Source organism: Parasteatoda tepidariorum, chromosome 3 (genome assembly GCF_982258835.1).
Source record: "Parasteatoda tepidariorum strain Cologne lab strain chromosome 3, Ptep-v5.0, whole genome shotgun sequence".
Lineage (NCBI taxonomy): Eukaryota > Metazoa > Arthropoda > Arachnida > Araneae > Theridiidae > Parasteatoda > Parasteatoda tepidariorum.
In genome coordinates this window covers 110,542,871-110,565,673 of record NC_141757.1, presented here as the reverse complement: position 1 = coordinate 110,565,673, position 22,803 = coordinate 110,542,871, and the positions used below count along the sequence as shown (strand labels likewise).

Genomic DNA, 22,803 nt, shown 5'->3' with positions numbered 1-22,803 from the left:
TTGTTAGTGCTGTGCTGCAACAGGTTTGTTGTACACTGGACATTGATCAAATCCTAACTCCACTTTACCATCCACAAGCAAATCCAGTCGAAAGAAAAAATCGAGACTTAAAACCTCGTCTTGCTATCCTTGTGGGAGATTCACATGATTCTTGGTCTGAAAAACTACCAAGCATTCGTTTCGCTCTTAATTCTTCTAAATCAGATACAACTGGACATACTGCTGCATATTTGCAGTTTGGGCGTGAATTGAGGACAATTGATGATGTAGCCTACGATCTAAAAGCTGTTCTGGACAATGATAACTTTGTTCCGGAAATTACGCCGTACTTGAAGAGATTGGCCTCAATCTCTAAGACTGTTAAGGAACGCGTTGAAATGAAACAGGACCAGAGAAAGACTTATTATGACCGGAACCGTAAAAAACTGTATTTTACTCCTGGCCAAAAGGTTTGGGTTGCTTTACATCCAATTAGCAGAGCTCACAACAAAAAAACAGCAAAATTTATGCCAAAACGCGACGGCCCTTATGTGATCCTAACTCAAAGATCACCAGTTTCATACGAGGTGGCCAGTTTGGACAGTCCTAAGACACCTATAGGAACTTACCATGTTTCGGCATTAAGACCGTTCGTTGAAATGGAGACTACTCCAATTGCTCCTCTGCGAAAAAGAGGAAGACCGAAGAAAAATGCTGTTTTAAAAGCGAGACGCTAATTAAAACAGAGGGGGAGGATGTAATGCCTGGTTTGCCCGAAAGAGGGAGCTAGGAAAAACTTCACCCATGATCCTCTCGGATTCTTCTGTAGAACGTTTTGTTTACAAGTAGATGTGTATATGTAGTACGAAAATGTTGTTTGATATTTGTTAGTGTTGTGTTTGTATTTTTTATATTAATTAAAATGTTATAAAAATAACATAGAGAGCTAGCCTGGTTTATTATAATATGTTTTTAACAAGCAGGAAACATAATCTAAAACTGCTGACAAATCTTCTATGAGACATTTTAAAGAAATTCAACTCGAAATTGTTTTAAAAAAAATGTGACTTTTAGATTTTTTTTATAGTTGAACATTTTTTTAATTGGTTTTTTAAATCAAATCATCCGTCATTTTTTAGACAACTATGGTCTTTAGTATTCTGTATAAATTTTCCAGTTAGAATATTACTAATTTATAATCTTTAGTATATATATATATATGTAACATAAAAAGCTTCAATTAATCTTTTTATGTTAGTTTCTTTTATAAAACTTCATCCTAATTAATTATTCTAAACGAAATACTTTCTCACACTTTTAAAAGCCACATCCTGTTCTTAAATCTATTTTTGGCTCAAGTATGCATTTAATTAAGAGCAGGACATTTTTCCCTTTGCTTTTGTGTGGGAAACGTTCGATCTATTTCATAAACCAATAGCAACTACTAAGATTTCCCTCTTTCCCTAAATTAAGACATTTTACGGATTTTACTTTGCAAGATTTTCCCTAACATATAACCAAGGAGAGCAACTTTTCGTGTGCACTTTCACTCACTCTCATGACTGCTCTTGTCTAATAATTAATAAATAAATTTTGTACGCTCCTTCCCGACCTATGACCTGTTTTAATCCTTCCACTCGACAACGACGTTATAAGTCGCCAGGATTTAACGATCGGGAAGGGGTACAGTTCGTACGGTACATTAAAGATATTTAATATCTCATTTGAAATTAAATAAATCAACTTCGGAAGAGGGTACATCAAAAATATGGAATAACTTCAAATCATTTTTTCAAATGGACATTTAGTAAATAAGCAGTCAAATTCTTCTTCAACTTATGGCAATAATTAATTCATCTAGTATCTTCATCAAAAAATAAACTCTTCAAAACTTTTTGTTTATTATAAATGATACCTACGCACAGTGGAACTAAACGATCATCGGTTTTCCATATGTCTATGCTGCATATTTTGTCTACGTTCCTGAGACTACTAGAAAGCTGAGCTTTAATTTCTTTCCTTGGACTAAAAAGAAAAACTGCATCGAACTCCTACTGATAATTAAAATGTTTTTATTGAAACCCTATCCTTTTGAGAAAGCATTGATTTTGCCACTCTTAAGTGCTGAGCTGGATCTTATCGTCGATGAATTGTTTTCCCACCCCGGAATGGTTTACGATGGTCTCCTTAGATCAGTGTGTTCCAAACTGTGGGGCGCGCCCCCCTAGGGGGGCGCGAGACTATTGCAGGGGGGGGGCACGCAGCTGATTCCAAAATATCATTTTCGAATACAAACCAAAAAAGTCGAATATGTGTCAAAAAAATTAACCAGAAAAACGGTTATACGTAATCCACAATCCTCGCCGCGAATTTCTCGGGTATAAATGCTAAAAAATCCATCCATACTCTTGCTGGAACGAAAACATCTTGCTTTCCCGTTTGGAGCCGAGCGCGAGGAAACACTAGACAAGCACTCGGATCATCCCGGGTATTCTCGGGGTTACTCCCGCCAAACTTCAGTAAACAGAAGCAGGCAGCAGGCCCCAACAAGGCTTATGAGCCAAGGCCGTCGTTAATTCGATGACGTTAGCGCTCATTACATCTGGTGTGGAACTATCATCAATTGCGCGCGACTGCGGGGTTTTTCAAACTCGGACGACGCGACTACACCTGGATGCGTGCGCCCAGACGAGAACAGACACGCGGCATTTCGTTAAGAAACGTTGGTTAAACTCGACCGTTTCCACGCAGATTGTCTACAAACTCGCTTTGGTACACTTCTAAATTAATATTGAGGTAAATTTCAAAACTGTTATAAAGTATTTTTATTTGATTTAAAATAATAACCCTTTTAGATGGATAAATACGTAACTGGGTTGAAAAGAAAATTGAATGAAGCAGAAGCAGACGGCAAAAGAAGAGGTAACAAAAATAGCGGAACATCTTCGCAAAATAGTAAACCTAAATGTAGAAAATATGATCCAATGTACTTATCATTTGGATTTACATGTAAAGTCATTAATGGCCAAGAACGACCAATGTGTTTGCTGTGTCTGAATACTTTGGCCTCAGACAGCATGAAACCAAATAAATTAAAACGGCATCTCGAAAACGTACATTGCAGATCACGTTGGCAAGACAATAGAATTTTTCCAAAGAAAATTGGAGAATTTAAATAAACAAAAAGAAATGTTTTCAAAGACCATGTCTGTTACACAAAAAGCATTACTTGCGTCTTATAAGGTTTCTTATAGAATTGCTAAATGCAAAAAACCCCATGTAATAGGAGAAACTTTAGTGCTACCTGCAGCTATTGACATGGTAGCTACGATGCTAGGTGAATCATATGCTGATCAACTTAAAATCATTCCACTTGCAGATAATACGGTGGGAAGACGAATATCCGATATATCTGAAGATCTTTGCGATCAATTAATAGAAAAAGTAAAACTATCTTCTTCCGCGTTGCAAGTAGATGAGGCTACAGATGTTCTTAAGGATGCACACTTGATTACATATGTAAGATTTGTTGTGGAAACTGATGTTAGAGAAGACATGTTATTCTGTAACCCTATTGAAGGCAATACTACAGCAAGTGAAGTTTTTAATATGATTGATAAATTTTTCAATGAATATAACATTCTGTGGGAGAACTGTGTTGGACTATGCACAGATGGAGCTCCATCTATGGCAGGAAAAAACGCTGGTCTACAGGCACTAGTTCGAAAGGTGGCTCCTCGGGCAAGTTGGACGCATTGCATGATTCATAGACAATCACTTGTTTCAAGAGATATGGGTGAAGATTTACTAACAGTATTTCAAGTTATTATAAGAGTTGTAAATTTTATCAAAAATAGCCCATTAAGAGGAAGGCTTTTCGCAAAATTGTGTAATGACATGGGTTCAGAATATACATCACTTCTATATTATTGTGAGGCACGTTGGCTTTCTCGTTCCAAAGTACTTCAAAGGGTGTTTGAGCTAAAAGAAGAGATCGCCATATTCCTTACTGATAATAATAGAGATGAAGCAAACTTGTTTTATGACACGAAATTCCTTGTAAAACTTGCGTATTTAGTGGATATTTTTCTAAGACTCAGTACTTTAAATAAATCAATGCAAGGGCCTCAAATTCATGCTTTTGTCCAGAAAGACAAGGTTACTGCATTTATGAGAAAATTGGAACTGTGGATAATAAGTTTGAAAAATAATAACTTTGACATGTTTCCCACTTTTAAAATTACCTGTCTTGCAGATGAAATAGAAGAAAGTAAAGTTTTTAATTATAAACACTTGACCAGTTTAAGGGAGCAATTCTCGTTTTACTTTAAAGATCTTGACATGTCCAAATATGAATGGATTAGAAACCCGTTTGTGATTGAAAAATATGATGATTTTGGCCTTACGACAGCAGAGCAGGAAATGATAATTGACTTATCTAGTGACAGCACATTAAAGCAGATGTTTCAACACGAAAATAATATTGTCACGTTTTGGTTACGAGTAAAGGACGAGTTTCCTACTTTAACAAATAAAGCTTTAGAAATTTTATTGCCCTTTGTAACATCTTACTTATGTGAAACTGGGTTTTCTGCAGTAGCTGTCTTAAAGACAAAGTATCGATCTTGCTTAAAGATTGAAAAGGAACTGAGAACCGCGATATCTTCAATGATACCACGGTTTGACAAAATTTGTGCTGAAAAACAAGCTCACCCTTCACATTAAATTTTTATAATGTTGTATTCTATTTTTTGTACTTTTCTAAGATTTGTTTTTATTACATTATATTATTATTTCTTAAAACAGATAATTATTTTTTATGTATTTTTATACATAATATTGTATATTATTTTGTAGCCCATTAAATAAATTACAATATCAGATGAGTGTTTATGAAATTGGATTGCTAGAAAAATTAAGGGGGGCACAACAAATTTTTTTTCCAAAGAGGGGGGGGCGCAGGTACAAAAAGTTTGGAAAGCACTGCCTTAGATGTTTGACATTCCTCTCCCACCTACTCAGAACTCAAAGAAAAATAAGCTTCAATTTCTCCATTCAATGTTAATTTACGATTCATCTTAACGAAGAAACAAATTTTTTCCCTAGCAGCTCTCGTCTTTGGTTTTGGAATTGTGTTCACGGAATTTCAACGCACTCTCATCTCTGATGTTGTGATTTTCAAAATATCTTGGACTAATTCGAACTTTTTCATGTATCCTTTTGTGTTTATTTTTTTTTACAATTCTCATAAAACAATTTTTTGAATTTTTATTGATTATTATTTTAATTTTTTTTCATTCTTGATGTTTCAATTGAAGCAATTATTTTTTAAATATTAATCGTATTTACTGTTGAAATTTTTTTTCTTGAAATATTTATTTTCAGTGAATTGATTGTCATAAGAATTGTCTCGAGAAATTATTTTCAAATTTATTGTTTTATATGTTACAGCTTCTATGATTTATTGATTAGTTGAATTTATGTTTTTGTTTTACTGTAGTGTTTAGGATTAAGATGAAAATGCCATTTAAATTTTTTTCTCTTCGTAATGCAACTGCAGTAATTATTGAAATTCAATTTTGATATATGAATGCAATTACGGTGTGGCAAAAATTAAATCAAGAAATGTTAAAACTAATACAAATAGTTTGGAAAAATGAATAAAATACTTGTTAGAATTTAAATTGAAATGTGAAACCAGACATTAATGCTTTAGTTCAACGTTGGTAATTAGTTCATAGCTCAGATATGTCCATAAATAAACAAAGTCTCTTATTGCTGAGTGACAATTCCAGCATACAGATAGGAAAATGATCAAACACAAATTGAAAAGTATTAGTAACCAAATTCACTTCTAAAACACGTTAGAAATAGAAATGAAAATATTTGAATTCCCTAACAATTGTGACAAATTAAATTTTCAATTAAGATCTATGCACAAAAATTACTTTAAAAAATATCCAAACTAAAATTTTGAAAAGAAAAAGAAATATTTATGTCCAAGAAAAAAGAAAGATAGAAACGAAAAAAAAAAAAATCCAAATATTTTGCTATTAAAGTGACAAAAAATGAAAGGTAAATAAAGTGAAATAAAGACAATACTAAAATCTTGGACTTGACAATAACAACCACTGTGTCATTTTTTTTATTTTGTTTTCAAACAAGGTAAACAATACTCAAATCTAATTTCAGATTGAAATTTTTCCTGTATAACTTTTTTTTGTATTTTGTGTTTTACATTTTAAATTATACATTTCTAACACATGTTTATAAATTTTTGTCATCTTGATTGAAGAGTTAACTTAAATATTTTTTTTATGAAGAATACTTCTTATAGTGAAAAAGCTGTGTTTTGATTTTTAAACAAAAGACTTTTGAATCTGAAAAAACTGTTAAGTCAAAAAAACTGTTGAAAAGGAAAATTTTAAATTAGCTGATGATGCTACTACAGATTTTTAATTGTGTTAAAATTTTTACAATGAGAACATATGTAAATGTTTTATAAGTTATATTACTTTTATATATTGTTACCATTACAAATTTGGTTATTTTATTTGTACTTCTACCATAGGGAAGATTTTGCAAATGGATAATTTCAAAATTTTTGGATTCTAATTAGACAATTTTGGCGAAGGGGGATGTAACATAAAAAGCTTCAATTAATCTTTTTATGTTAGTTTCTTTTATAAAACTTCATCCTAATTAATTATTCTAAACGAAATACTTTCTCACACTTTTAAAAGCCACATCCTGTTCTTAAATCTATTTTTGGCTCAAGTATGCATTTAATTAAGAGCAGGACATTTTTCCCTTTGCTCTTGTGTGGGAAACGTTCGATCTATTTCATAAACCAATAGCAACTACTAAGATTTCCCTCTTTCCCTAAATTAAGACATTTTACGGATTTTACTTTGCAAGATTTTCCCTAACATATAACCAAGGAGCACAACTTTTCGTGTGCACTTTCACTCACTCTCATGACTGCTCTTGTCTAATAATTAATAAATAAATTTTGTACGCTCCTTCCCGACCTATGACCTGTTTTAATCCTTCCACTCGGCAACGACGTTATATATATATATATATATATATATATATATATACACAAATTAACATGAAAAACATGAATAAAATAAAAATAAAAGACTAAATGGTAGAGAAACAAGAATGGTATAAGCAAATAGTCGTTGTCAAGACACATCTAATTGCCATAAATAATGCGATATTTCTGAATAAAGAATAATTATCCTAAGATAAAAATTATTCTTTATATGTGTCGATATCGCAAAAAACCTTATTTTGAAAAAAATCATGAAATAAAAGAAAAATGTAATAGGAAATCAAACTTACCGGCGTGAATTAAAACGCGGTTTAGGTTTAAAAGTACAATAATAAAACAGTTAACAAAAATCGCGAAGATGTAAAATATTGCTTATAGCTTGAATCGAATATAATAAAATTTAAAAAAAAAAACATTTGATCGAAGAAGAAGAAAAAAATGTTTAGGTAAAATATTAGTGCTGCCATCTATGAGAAACAATTAGTAAAAAGGTGATAATAATAATTGTAGATATATATATATATATATATATATATATATATATATATATATATATATATATATATATATATATATATATATATATATATATATATATATCTACAATTATTCAATTCCAATTCCCTAGAATGTGAGACATGTTAACTAGCTTCTATCTGGAGTTACCTTTGAATAGGTGATGATGGTTGACTTGGTCGGTAGCTTAGCCCCACAAGGAATATTACTTTTGAAATAGAAAATTTATTCAAAGATACTTGAATTTCTAATGGAAAAGTACTTTTTTTGCTATTTGCACAACTGCTTTACGCATCACTTTATTGATTGAGATTCGAAATAAATAAAGAAGAAGAAAAAAAGAAGCTGAGAAGATGAATGGAAGAAATCAGAGAAGAAATTTTGTTTTGCCCGAATGGAAGATTACATGCTAACTCATTATAAGCTAAGCCATGATTATATTTTGCAACATGAGACATCCATAGATCTCGATTCCAGTTTGTAGCTGAATGAGTTTCTTGTATTCATTTCCTTTTTAGGCCTAATTTTTTCTTATAACTTAAGGCTTCTATGATTTCTAATAAGAAAATATAGAACATTTTTGTTTTAATATTTCCTGTTTGCTAAAAGTAAGCACGTAAGCCTATTAAACTTAAAATTTCACAATGGCATTGTATATTTCGCGAGAAAAAGGTTAAACATAGAATTTTTATTAAATATTTTGTTGTTTGAATAGTTTATGCTTAGTACATAGAACTTCAATTAAAATTTTCACTATAAATCTGATACTATTTTGCACTATAAATCTGATACTTCAAACTTGATATCACCTAAGTTTTAATTCAAATACCTTAGAATGATACTTCAAATTTTAGTTCACAGAAAATTCAATGTAAACACTTTGTTTTATAAATACCATACACAAATTTAATATCTCGCAAACTTTAATTTAAATGTTTTCCATTGAAACTTGATATTTCAAATTGGATGCCCTGCACTAATTCAAATGCTAAGCGCTATAAATCTGATTCTACAAATTTGATGTCCCGTAAATAGGGAACGCTGTAAATCGAATGTCATAAATTTTAAACTTAAATGTTTTACTCTTTGAAACAGGAATTTGAAATTTAATGTCAAATGAGTCTTTAGCGTCATAATTCAACTAATTTGCTCTTTAAATCAGATACATTTGATATCATATAATTTTAAATTTAAAATACTCTACGTGGTATACCTCGCAATAGCATGAAAATTTATACTAAAAATCACATAAAATTTTATTTGAATACTTTAATCCATAAATTTAATTTTTATTTCTTGAAATTTGATTATCAATAACCTTTCCAGTTAGTTTAAAATTTAGAAACAATGTAGGAAATTTTTTTTATAGTAATACAAATAATTGCCGTCAGATTTTTAGTATTCTAAAAGTACAGAAAGGGAACTACAATTTGAATGTTTTTCCATAAAAAATAATTGATTGAACAAACCATTCTAGCATACATGTTATTTCTCCTATAATAAAGTAATTTAAAACTGTCACTGGTTTCTATTATTTTCAAAAAAAAATTATCTCATTTCAGAGTGAAAATGTCCTGTTAATTTCAAGCTGAAAATGATCCCTTTTTATAGAGATAAGTGTTCTATAATTTTTAAGGTGAAAATTATCCCATCTTATAATGAAAAATGCTCTGTTAATTTCAAACTGAAAATGATCCCTTTTTATTGTGATAAGTGTTTCATAATTTTTAAAGTGGAAATTATTCCATTTCAGAGTGAAAAGTGTTCGGTTAATTTGAAACTGTAAATGATTCCTCCTGATCATTTTGCTAAGTGTTTTAAAATTTTTAAAATGGAAATTATCCAATTTCACAGTGAAAAGTGTTATGTTACTTTCAAACTGTAAATGATCCCTTTTCATTGTGATTGGATGAAATTCATTTTTATTCTCTAATTTTCAGTGTAAAAAATATTTCATTTTAAAGTGAAAATCGTATACTTAATTTTAAACTAGAAATGAAACCTCTTCATTGTGATTGTTCCATTATTCAAATACTGCCTGATTGTTTATTTATTTCTGAAATATAAAGTGTTCGATTTCATTAATGAAAAGAGTTTTATTTTTTTCAAAGTAAATATAATCGTATTTTAAAGTAAAGAGCATTCTATTATTCTTATAAGAGAAAAATGCAATGAAAAGTGTCCGCCTTATAGTGAGGATTATATAAAACTATCATACCATATATTTTTACTTATAAATTTTTTAATGAAATTTTTTTATTAATTTTGATTAAATTTAATAATAGTGAATCATTTTTTCATGTAGTTTAATATTTATGAATCATATTGCATAAAATGTAACGCCAATTATTTTGATCAAAGTGAAAACAGCGCAAAGTTCAAATAATTGCCATCTTAAAATTTACGTAGTTTTAAAACCAAGTGCAGTATACACTACCTCAATGCAGATAAATTTCTCTTAAATAAAATGCTTAAGCTTTATTCCTGAGTCCTCATGATGAAAATATAATAAGGATGCAGTTAAGGACTAACAGTATAATTATACCATAGAGAATTTAACGGGTTTGCGATTACTAACTTCGTTAAAGTAATGTAACCATTAAAAGTTCCCATATGGGATGCAATTTAAATTAAGAAATTCAATTTTTGCGCCTCACATTTAAATTGATCCTATTAACTAAATTAATCATAGGGGTTTTCAACTTCCTACTAGATTAGGAAGACATCTAACTAATAATAGTTAAGCCATTAAACCGAAGACGCTGCGTCGTAGAAGAAAATTGCACCAATACGATTTCCTCGTTTTGCTATTGGATCAACAGAAATGTGTTTTACTTTTATGGTTTCTTTACCTAATCTTCATTCCAACAAAACCTAAAAAGAATAATATCGATCGTATAAAACCGAGGATTAGGAGACTCTTTCGTTTTCTTCTTACTTGGAAGAAGAGAGAAACCGAGATTTTTCGATAGTTGATTGGATATTACGTAGTTAGAGGTAATGACGTCATACATCAGATTGAAAGGAAGTGAAGACATATTGTTCCCTGATTGGTTGACCATCTGTTCATTTCCTTAGTTCTGATATAGGATAATAGAAGGTTATCAGAAAAGAATGCATTTAGGGACAGAATTGGAATTTATATTAATATATGTAAACAATTTTAAGGGTACAGAGCTCAAAGTTTCCCAGGTATTAAAAAATCGACGAGGTTAGGGTAGAAAAGAAAAAAATAATTTGATTTAGGAATATGTTAAGCGGAAATAAATGAGTGATTGATAAACAATCGAATTGCTTGGTATTTGATTTATAACTGTTTTCTGGAATTATGTTTCCCATGCACTTCTTAAAAGAACATTTCAAACAATGATAAAAATAATTTTTTGAGGTGTAATTTTTTAACAATAGATATAAATTAAAATTTTTGTCCATAAATCTGTGAAATAATTTAATATGTATTTAAAAAAAAACTTACTTGGAAAGTGTATAATGGTTCATTATTACTCTATTCAAAAACCAGTTTAGGGCTTTGATTTTTTGGAATTTAAACTATGACTTAACTTAAATAAAAAAAATTCAGAGAAACGGGAGTATTTTAATAAAAATTTCATTCGTTTCCTAAAGATACAAATTGGAAATAGCAGTTGACATGTTTCAATTTTTTAAAAACAGGCGCTTAGCTACTGTGTTTTTTCTAGTTTTGCTTCTCACTTTATTTTCCACTTTTACGTAGACAGCTTTACATTTTATGTTCCAAATCAAGTTTGTTTCTTTCTTTTCATGTCTGGTAAGTCTTGTAAACGGGCTCCTGAAGATTTTCATCAAGTAGTATGGCCAACTTAATTGAACCGAGTTAGCACAAATTCGATGTTTTTGCAGATATTTCACTTTACTTCAGTGCCCATTAATAAGGGCCGGGACAGCCTGGTTGGTAGGGCACTGTGCCTATGTCCAAGAGTTCGTGGGTTCAATCGCCACCGGCCGAAAACTGCCCGTGTAGTAAATGGTGACTCATGCACGCTAAATCTGACTAGTCGCAAAATTCTCCATGTTCCCATAACAAATCAATACCTCTGGGGGTGTCTTTGTCTTCCGGATTATAGTCCATTGTGCAGCTCTAGTGCAACGTAAATTAACAACAACAACAAAATCTTCCGGATATGTGAAAAATTACAAGGCTACGCAGTTGAACATTAGCCGACGTAAACCCAAAATTGGGTCGGCTGTTCAACGATGGATATAAAATAAAATAAAAATACAATGAGCGAGAAACGAAACTAAGGAAAAAATATATAAAGTTTTTCTTTCCAACTACAAATTTTCGATGTGTGGCTCCCCCTTCTGTTACATAAATAACAGTTAACCTATATTAAAATGCGTCCCACACATTTTAAAATTTCACAGAGTCAATGATTCCTGGTGTTTCTCAAACAAATTTTTTAAATTTGTGCAGAGGTTTTGTCCTAGATAGATCATAAGCTGTCTCTTTGATGTAACCCCTCCTCCTAAAAAAGTAAAAAAAAAGGATGCGCAAGGTATGAGGTTCTTTTTAAGGGCCCTTTTTTGGAATCACTAATGCTGAAATCTCAGCAAGAATGTAAACGACATACATGTGTAGATTAGGAGCCAATTGAGGGAAACTACAAAATGTATTGAATGAGTTTTAGTACAGATTTGAAGTTAGATGTGTTACATATGGGTCATACGTCGGTACAGAATTTTTTTTAAAAATATTTTCCTTCAATTTTGCATATTACTTATTGTGATATGTGTAGTAGTTTTGAAAATGTAAATGTTTAAAATCAGGTCCTTTCATCACTGTAATTTAAAAGTGTATCTATCTTAGGGACCGTTCACACTGCATGCGAAAAAAATCGCGTATACAAATTCGAAGACGCAAAAGAAAACCTGATTGATGAAATGTATTGACCCATGAAAAACTTGCCAATAAGGTTTTCGTTCGCATTTCCGGATTCGTATGCGTAATTTTTTCTGCATGCAGTGAGTGGTGGTTTTTAAAAATTTATAACGGCAAAATGTTAAAAAAGTCATGTGACAGGGTATGAATTTTATCACCCAGATTTCTAGACGTTAGCTTAATGTTTTTCATAAGGTGGCTCTGCAGATATTTAACGTTTAAATATAAGAAAAATACTTAAGAATAATAAATTTGAAAGTTTTAAAATATTTTAACGAAGGAAAATGTTATTTTAAAGTTTTCGAAATGTCCACCATCAGCAGTGAACCGAGCTAAATCCCGAAAAATAAACAATCGATTAAAAGAATAGCTGTACGGATGCTCGAACCAGTCATCATTCGATCATTACTCGAACTCACTATCATAAACACTCATGTTACATAAAAACAATCTAACACATGCATCAAAACGCAATGGAAAGAACAGTCGAATGAATTTGTAGTGCCATCTGTTGGACATTTTTTTAAATTTAAGTAGGAAAGCTAGCAAAAATAATTTATGGCCTGCCACATGAATTTGCTGTAAGAATGTAAGCACCTTCAGAACTGAAATCCCAATACTTCTTTAATCCGTTTTTAATATTTTCTGAAATTCATGAAATATACTACTTAACTTAAAAATTTAGTTTGAATGTACCGTGTACACAAAATCCATGATATAATAAAAATAGGTCAGTCTGAGCTATTGCTCGCGTTATAACTTTTCAGCAGATTGTTTAGTAAGTATTGGATAGAAATTTTACATGACAACTGATTTTTAAAAAATCGCTCCGAATTGTGGATAGCGATTTAATATTAATAAAAATCAATTAATTGGATTTATAATTTGAAAATTTCTGTTCAGAAAAACCGATAGATCATTACTGCAATAAATTTTTAATGAGAAAGAGCCTATATATTTTGAGATATTTAGCATCAATCTCTCTTATAAAATACAATTAGTTTATGCATCTTTAATGGTACGAATTGGAAGCAAGCAATAAATCTTTTTAGTGTAAAGTGCTGACAACCAAACGAAAGAAGCAATATGAGTGGAAAACAAATAGTTTGTCAATAGAATATTTCGAAATCACTGTCTTCGATATTTATTTTTAGGATCTAAATTAACAATGAAATTATTAATCATAATTATTAATAACAAGGAAAAATTGTTTTAAATTCAACGATAAGCTCGTAATTTATAAAATTTTTTCTGATTTCGCACAATGATGAGTTGGAGTATTTTTTTAAACCATTTAAAAATCAGATCACAAACGCTTTTCATTTTCATAAAACTGTGGCGTTTCTTCATGATGATACTTTGCGCCATTTTCATAAATTGCGTAGATTGTGTTGGATAAAGATAGACAAATCCAAACCTAATAGTTGCGAACAGCTGCTAGAAACTCACAACAAATGTGAAAAAAATACATCCACACTCTGAGATTTTTCTTAAAAAAGCTTTATTTAATGTGACGATAGAACCTTCGGAAAAAAACCCATAAGTGCGAACCAAATCAGGATTTTTTCCTTTCCCAATTTTATCCAGTAGAGAGATAAACAAAACTTTTAAAATAGATGAAACAAAATATTAAATCCACATAAAAATAAAAAGCTATTATAAACTAATTCTTTTCGATAACATTTTACTGCATTACATCATTAAAATACCTCTAACGGTGTATTTAGGAAAAACAGCAAAACAATACTAGTATCTTACAGAAAATTGACAAAAATATTACAAGAGAGAACCTCTCCTTAAGTACAGTAAAAACTGAAAAAGAATAAAAGCCACGAGATTCCAGACGGCTACTCCTGCCTCATCCAACCAAAAAGAAGAGAAAGGCTCTGAAGTCAATAGATGTCTACGAAATGAAGTGATAGTTCTTCATCTATTTCTTTAACATAGCAACTATATCCGAGGATTGACGGAAATATTGCTTTGCTATATAATCTTGTCGTAAAGAATTACTTGGGGTTCAGAAGGGATGAATAGCTAATATATTTTACAAAGTAATGAAACTTTTTTTTTAAAAGTCGCCAATTTGGTGTGACTTTGCTACCTATATAAAATGCATTAAAATCAACACATAATTCTCGTTTTTTTTTTAAGAAAATTTAATGGATCCAGACAATGCAGTGTTGGAGTAACTTATGAAATAGTTTATTTTATAACCGTCGTTGAACAGCCAACCCAATTTTGTGTTTACGACTATCAATGTTCAATGCCGTTGCCTTGTAATTTTGAATCCAATCCAGAAGACAAGGTTACTCCAGGATCAAGTATTGGGAGAAATTTTGCCTTCGTGGAGGACTTTTTTAAGGAACTAACCCGCATTTGCGTTACACGGAGAGGAAAACCACAGAAACCTCCCACGGTTAATCTGACGGCAAAGGACTCTACCCCGTGATAATATGAAATATTAAAAAATAAGAACAAAAACACTTTTCATTTTCACCTAACAGTGGCTTTTCTTTACATTGGCATTTTGCCCCATTTTCACAATTTGCACTGGGGGACAATTGCACAATTTGAAATATAAGCACATTTTAACCAAACAGTCAAGAAACACAGTTACACACTCTTCAATATAGCATGTTATTTGCTAAAAAGTATTATTTTTCGCGTAAGCTTTCGAAACATCTCCAGCCAATCAAATTGGGATTTATATTTCACCCAATTTAATGCAGAGCTTTATCCACAACCCTAAACAAAACGTTTGAGCAAAATATTCGATCCACATTGAAATAAAAAGCCATTGTAAAGTAATTCTCTTCCGTAAACATAATACTCCTATTATATCATTAAAATACCCCTAATGGTATATTTAGGGAAAGCAACAAAACAATATCTGACATATCCGAGTATCTTACAGAAAATTGATGAAAATAGTACAAGGAAAATAAAATACCAGAGGGAACTTCTACTTAAGTACAGTGAAAACCCCAAAAGAATTAAGGATCCCGGAGACTTGATGGTCCCGCCTAACTCATCCAACAAAGAAGGGGAGGGAAAACTCTGAAGTCAATAAACGTCCACGAAATGAAATGATGGGCCTTCATCTATTTCTTTGCCGAAGTAAATATATCCGTGGATTGACGGAAATATTGCTTTCTAGTACCGTGGCTCTTCCTCCGGTTTGGGAGGAAAAAACAAGTTTTTTTTTTAGAGGAAAGCTTGCGGGTGGTAAAAAAAGGAAGTTTTATGGGCAATTATGCCCTGAGAAGGATTATCTTAAGCAACAAATAGCCTCGGAGAGAATTGATTAAATAAAAGCGATATTTGCGCTAAATGCTTGATTGATAAAATATAGCCCTTTGATTTAAGAAAAAAAAATCTTCACAAAGAAGCTTTTTATGAGTGTTTAGAGAACTTAGAAAAATATTTATCTATCAATTAGCTGCAAGAATAAAGATTGTCAGTTTTAAAACTATTATTATTTTTTTATGCTTAAAACTTAGGTTATATTGTACGAATTGTTACTATATATTAATAATATTAATAAATATTAATATATAATATTAATATACATTGTTAATATATGTTAATATATACTCTATAATTCTGGTACGCAATTGAATAGTATATGATACTGTGAAATATTCAAATAATACTATAATTTTAGATTATTTTTCACGTAGATGGGTTGCAAATTATCACTAAATTTGAAATCGGTGAAATAAAAGAACCCTTTAACTGTAAAAAATCAAGTCACGTGTAAAAAATCAATCAAGATCAAGTCACGGTGAAAAGTACCAGCACTTAGGGTCACTACTTTTTACTGTAAAATCCATTTTTTCAGGAACATGCTACAAAACAAAAATCTAAAATAGCGTAATTATTACAGTAATAATTACCGTAGAATCACTGAATCAGTCTGATTAAATGAATATCACTGTAAAAGTTAGGGTATAATATTTCGCGAAAAAAATTAATTTTACGGTAAAATGGTTTTTACGGATGATGTATTAAAAGTGCCGGTTCTTTGTACCGTAAGTTGATCAGGAATTTTTTACAGTGTACCAGGTTTGAATCATAATTACTCGATTTGTGTCCTGCTTCGTACCGACCACCTCGCTCCAAATGCACACTTATCATAAGAAGTAGTAAGAACAATCCCGAGCTTGATTGTCGTGCCAAACATCGCATTTTTTCAATAATGGTAAACGATTCTTTAAGTATCTATTTAGACTTGTTTCCTGATTCACACATGTTCATTAATTCCACAAAAGTGAAAATCAATTCTCGACAGATTCATGAGTTTCCCAAGAGTACTTTCCGTTTGAAATCGAAAATCGCTCTGACATCCCCCAAAATTTTACACTGCTCGAGAAATTCTGTCTGAAATTTAAAAAAAAAATTAGTAATTGTCTAGATGCCGAATAAGCTTCAATTTGTAAAAGAAATCTTCTGTAGTTTAAGCTACAAAAAAACATTAACTTTTGAACCATTAAAAAGCTGCCTTTAATCAAAAACTTTTTCTTTCACTGTTGCCAAAGACAAATTTCATAGAAATCTTAAAAGTAAAGAAAGCTTCTTTTTATTAGGGGACACAAAAAAACTAAACAGTTTAATACATTTTTATTAACAAAAATTATGATGATTCCGTGTGAACATAGTCAACAGTTGATTTGCTATTTGTGATTGCAACATTGTTCTCCTTGCGCTGTTGCAAGTCAGTCTCGAACACACACAACGAAGGCCTGTACACACTAGACCGGTAATAGCAATATAGGAAACAACGCACACAACTATGATCTTAATTCAGCTCTCACCACCAGCTCTCAAAGTCCCGTGATCTTAATACAACTCTCTCTCGGCGTCTAAAAAAACAGCTATGAATCAACTAGTGATAAAGATTAATCGAATTTTATGCCAGATAAAATTCTGGTTTGGGATTATTGTAGCGTAGCTACCACTGCCACTGCAATGATTCAATTCCTATTCACTAGTGTATAAGACGCATTAACTCGATTCTTTCTAGAGGTACCTTTAGAGAGATGACGGTTGTCTAGCTCCACAAAGTAAGTACATTGTTGGTAGTCTAGCCTCACAGAGAAACCCATTTCCCAAAAATACACTGCTCAAAACAATTAAAGGATATTGAGGTAGAGGGTAAATCTTGCACCAGGAGAATTATTTGAATGATGAATACATTATCGACAGACGTAGTAGGCTATACGAGATGAAAATGACATTTGTTTGGCAGAAAAAAATGTGTTTTGTTCAACATTGGGGTTCAGAAGGAAAAAGATATGATTTGTGCATATGAGAAAAAAATAATAAAAAGGTGTTTCCTGAAAAGAAAATCGTTTTTAGTAGGGAGTATGGTTTTCCCGGATAAAGTTGAATACCTTTGATGCATCGAGTTAATGAGGTGATTAATGAGGGGCTGGGATATTCTGTCCCTCTCCTCCAGAAGAGCTCTTTCCAGTTCTTGGAGAGTTTGTGGAGGTAGTAGGCGTCCAGTGATTCGTCTGCCTAGGATGTCCTAAAATTGTTCGATTGGGATCATGCTGGCCAATCCATTCATGTGATTCCTTCCTCCAAAAGGAAACCATTCACCAGTTAGAACGATGGGGCCTGCAATTGTCGTCCTTTAACATGAAGTCATCTCCAATTGCTGCAGCTTAAAGGACTACAGTAGATCTCAGTATCTCATTATTATGTAGGAGACCGGTCAGAGCTCCATTTCAAATTATATGGAGATCAGTGCGCCTATCAATGGAGGTGCCAGTATAAACTATCACACCCCACCGCTAAATCTTACACATTCGTGCACGAATGCAGGATTATTTCAGTGCCTCGTTGTCCCAGATGAAAATAAGCCTATTATCTGTGTGAACAGAAAAACGGGACTCATCAGAGTATAGCGTGAATGTGGTTTCGGACAGTCTGTGTTGAAACTGTGGTGCCAGTAGTCAAGCGAAGGTGTTGTTGAAAAAGAATGGCATACACATTTCGGTGACTCCGAGCCGTTAGCGCAAATAACGGTCTTCATTGGGATTTGTTGCACGTCTACGCCCTTGACCAGATCTTCGGTCTGTATTTCCAGTCTCCAAAAAAACGTTCCAGATCCTGAAGATCACATTCTGCGAAACTCCAATTGCTTCTGCTGCTTCAGCTTGTGTTTGGTCTCTCTCTAACCGGCCAACAACTCTTCAAGCTTCTGATTCGGTGAACTAACTTCGTTGAGACATTGCACTCATCGTAACAACAAGCTTTCTGCACGTCGATTATTCTTTTCCGCTTTGTCTTACATTAAGTTGAAAGCCAAATCAAATTCACTGCCGCTAAAGCGTCGTCTTCGACGTCGAACTCAAAATTTGCATATTGCGAAATTAGAAAATAGGAAAAATTTGCATTTGTGACTCACTTCGATTTCATGCAAAAAAAATAGCTTGTGATGATGATATCACAATACCCTCAAGTTTTAACCTTTTGGCATTTGTCTAAATTTATAATGTCCCTTTTGCGACGGTACCTTGCACCCAGTTTTTCTTAACTGCAACCGTGAGCTTGGCTAAGCCGGTTGCCCGGATGGACGCTAACATTCGATTTGTGTTGGTGCTCGAAGTAAGTGAGCGGGAACCTTATTCGCTTTCTTCTCTGCATGCTCAGGAGATAATTCTCTGCATGCTCAGGAGATAAAAGTTTATTCTCTATTTCTAAATATTTATGTGTTACTGAAACTGGGCATTTATGCGAATTTAGTAATTCGAATAGATTTACCAATTTTTATACATTGATTTTTGGAGATTAACGGCATAGCATGCAGAGAAGGGGAAACGTGCTATCTTCGAAGCTGCAGAGTGTTTTTATGGAGTAGTTCCAGTGCTTCATAGTGCCTTTAATTTGTGATCTTCCTATAAATAAAAGAAAAAATGATGCCGAAGTTGTTAGTCATCATTTCCATTCATGACCAGTGAACCTGAAGTTTACTGCACTATACCACGTGCCTGATGCAGCTGATACGACATCGCTTATACCGTTATTTAATACATGACTTACAATATCTATTAACTGTTTTGAGCAGTGTATTAACATTCGGCATCCTTGTTTCCAAATACCATTATTTAAGTGAGTGTTCACCCCGTCTGAGAACTTAACCTTCACTTAAATGGACAATAAATTTAACGAATTATAATTATAAATGAATAGCATGAGGAAATTTCACTCTCTTTTAATGAATTAATTCTATCTTTCCCCTCGCAGACACTTGTAAGTCCGACATTACATGGTTAAATTTATTTGCTATCATGGTGACAGTATTTTCATAGTACATTCAATAATTATCGGAAAAATTTACCGTATGTTTAAAAAAAGCGAACCACAGGTCCTGGGTTCGATCCTCTGGCTGGGCAAGGTTGACTCAGCCTTTCATCCCTTCAGTGGGTCGATAAACGAGTACCAAGCATGCTTGGGAACTAAACACTGGGGGTTCCGCGTTCGGCTGACCACATAACCGGAACATCTGCTCTTGCAGCCTAGAGCCCAAGGTCAAGAAAACTGAGATGGACACAGTAGGCCTTGGCCCTCTATGGGCTGTCGCGCCAATGAGTTTAGTTTTTTCAGCCATTAAAAGGAGTTTGAACCCGAGACAAGCAAGCTTTCTTTATAAATCTAGCACCCGACTTAGTTTTAAAAAGACAAGAACGATCATAAAATCCCGGACGAATGAAAATAAAGTTTCTATGGCTTTCCACTAACGCACTATTGAGATTTTCATATACTGATAAATCAACGATTACGTGGAAAGGTTAACATCCGTTTTGAAGGCGGAAACTGACCTGTCGACTTTTTGACAGGGGTGTTAGCTAGAAGAAATATGATATTCATTCTGCTGCTAAGTTGAAATGTGTAAAATATGTCATCCGCACTTAATCTGTACTACACCCCTATTATATTGAGGTTTTTCCACTCACCCTTTTTGACTGCTTGCCAGTTTCCCATATTATACGTTGGCGATCAGCAATTTATTGTAAAAATTAAATTATGCCGAAAAAAGAAACACAATTGACAGTAATATTTACTTTAGAAGCTCCCTGAATTTTTTACAGCAGCAGTTTACTCAAAAATAAATCCTTATCGGAACTTCGCCTAATAAATTTAACGAAATCAACCCCGTTTTTAAATCATCATGTTGCTAATAAGTTATGAACATTAAAGAAATATAAATCTAACATCATCAAAATCATATCATTCTTTACACAAAAGTCATAATCAAGTTACTTAAGACTTCACTTACATTGTTATCTAGATAGCCATTTCCATCTGTATCGTAAAGGCGAAATGTAACTAAAAAAGAGAAGATAATTAATGTCTCAGGCACAAGATAATATTTTAATTTCAATGAATTTATTAAATATTCATAAAATACAAATTTTTTTTAAAAAGAGATATGATTTTATCCAACACAGAAGGAATTCTAAGAGGTTGTTGTGTTCGTTGAAATTTCATAGAATAGAATTTATTATATAGGTTAAATATACTAAATGAATATTTTTTTGTTAATTTTAAGTTACTGGTCGGAAAATTTTTTAAATGGGCTGTTTCACCTTTTTTTTCTTTACAAAACCCTTTGATAGGTGGATCAACTCTTTTCGATACAGAAATTAAAAACTGTATAAATGGGATATCCCAATATTTTTCCAGTGGGTCATTTGATGACCTCCGGATTATGGGTTGATGACTATCGATATTTACAGCAAGTCTTAGTTTCCAAATGTTTTTTGGCTGTGGAACCCTAAATGATCGATCTTTTTGGCGGAATCCAGATTTAATAATTAAAGATCATTAGAAATTCTAAACACATTAACTAATAAGACTACTATATATTTTGAAAATATTAAATGTGAGGAATGTAATGTTTTGATTTTTTTAACCAAGGGTTGTCTTAAAATTAGGTTTTATGTCCGGCAGTTGAATTCGTAAGCTTAAAACGGCATTTAGTTTAGTTCTAAATTAACTTTTGTTGTATATATAAGTTGAAAATAATATTAAACAAATAATAAGTAAAAGCTGATGTTAAGATAAGGTTATGGTTTCGTTGAACTGAAAACGAAAGGGAATTTTTATAAGAGCTGAGAATGGACATCAAAGAAGCATATTTTTTAATCATTGAATTAATTTTATGTTGAACTGAAAATCTCGACGAGGAAAATATAAATTTAATTTTGTATAAATGCAGATACTTTACAACTCATTGTTATTAATAAAAAATCTATAAATGCCTATTATATTATTAAATTAAGTTATTTCTTTTTTTTGGGCAATTTTCTTTTTCTTTTTGCATAAAAAGAAACGTGAAATTAAATAAATATTGTGTTTTTGATCGGATCTAAAAAATTAAGGGTTCCGAAAATCATTGCTGTTAAATTTTTTTTAACTCCATGGAACACGTTTCGGGAACCTCTGGTCTACAGGTATGAAGACCAGTTTTAATCTAATATGCTTCTTATTTCTACTAGTCAGCGGTGTTCCGAAAAAAAAACTGCTTTAACCACCCGTAATTTTTTAATAAATGTTTTAAAATAAGATTTAAATTCTTACACAGCTTAGCAAAACGTTGCTACAAGATCATTTTTAAGACAAAAAAATGTAATTATGTTTAAGTAGATCACAACTTATAGAGCTAACGTTTCTTAATCTCAGTTTAGAACTTGTTTTCCAATTTCGATCAACTAAAGACGTCAAACACTCATTTGAGATACAACATGCTTTCAAGGGATTCATCTAATGACCAGATTTTCTATTACAAAGATGGTAAACTCAATGAATTGAAAAGGTAGTTTTAAAAAGACTTTCCAGCAATGAAATAAATAACGACACCTAAGTCAAAATTCTTGATGCTCCCATGAATACATTTTGATGGTTCATGTTTGTTTCAAGGAGTGCAAAGTAGATCTACCTCCTCGTAGTGCACTCCGGGCAACGCTCTGCGGCTAAGTGATCTACAGCCTTCAGCAATTTCTTGCTACAATGCAGTTGCAGCCTTCCGCTTATATACAGGCCACGATTGTCTTTCTACTCACTTATACCGCATAGGCCTTTCCACCACGCCTTTTTGTCCACTTTGTAAATCTGGAGAGAAATCGGGCAGGGACCACCTGCTTCTATGTGGGCCCCTTCATGGATACACTGAGTCCTCAAGATATTGGGAAGCAAGAGAACTTTTAAGGGAATGACTTCGGTCTTCTTTCTTTGTTATCCTACGTACATTTGTATTCGTTATTTATTTCATCTTTCTATTTATACCTTTTGCCTTGCCATTAGAAATAAAAACAATGTC

General features: G+C 32.2%; 1 protein-coding gene across 8 annotated transcripts in view; it reads right to left on the bottom strand.

Annotated features, from left to right (window-relative positions):
• Dgk (diacyl glycerol kinase 1) overlaps positions 1–22,803 on the bottom strand; it is a 464,938-nt gene that overhangs the window by 88,083 nt on the left and 354,052 nt on the right. For all 8 annotated transcript variants that reach the window (XM_087159924.1, XM_087159926.1, XM_087159928.1 and 5 more), the window contains exon 10: positions 20,761–20,810. In XM_087159924.1, the coding sequence (XP_087016050.1) occupies positions 20,761–20,810 (50 nt within the window). The remainder of the gene's footprint in view (positions 1–20,760; positions 20,811–22,803) is intronic.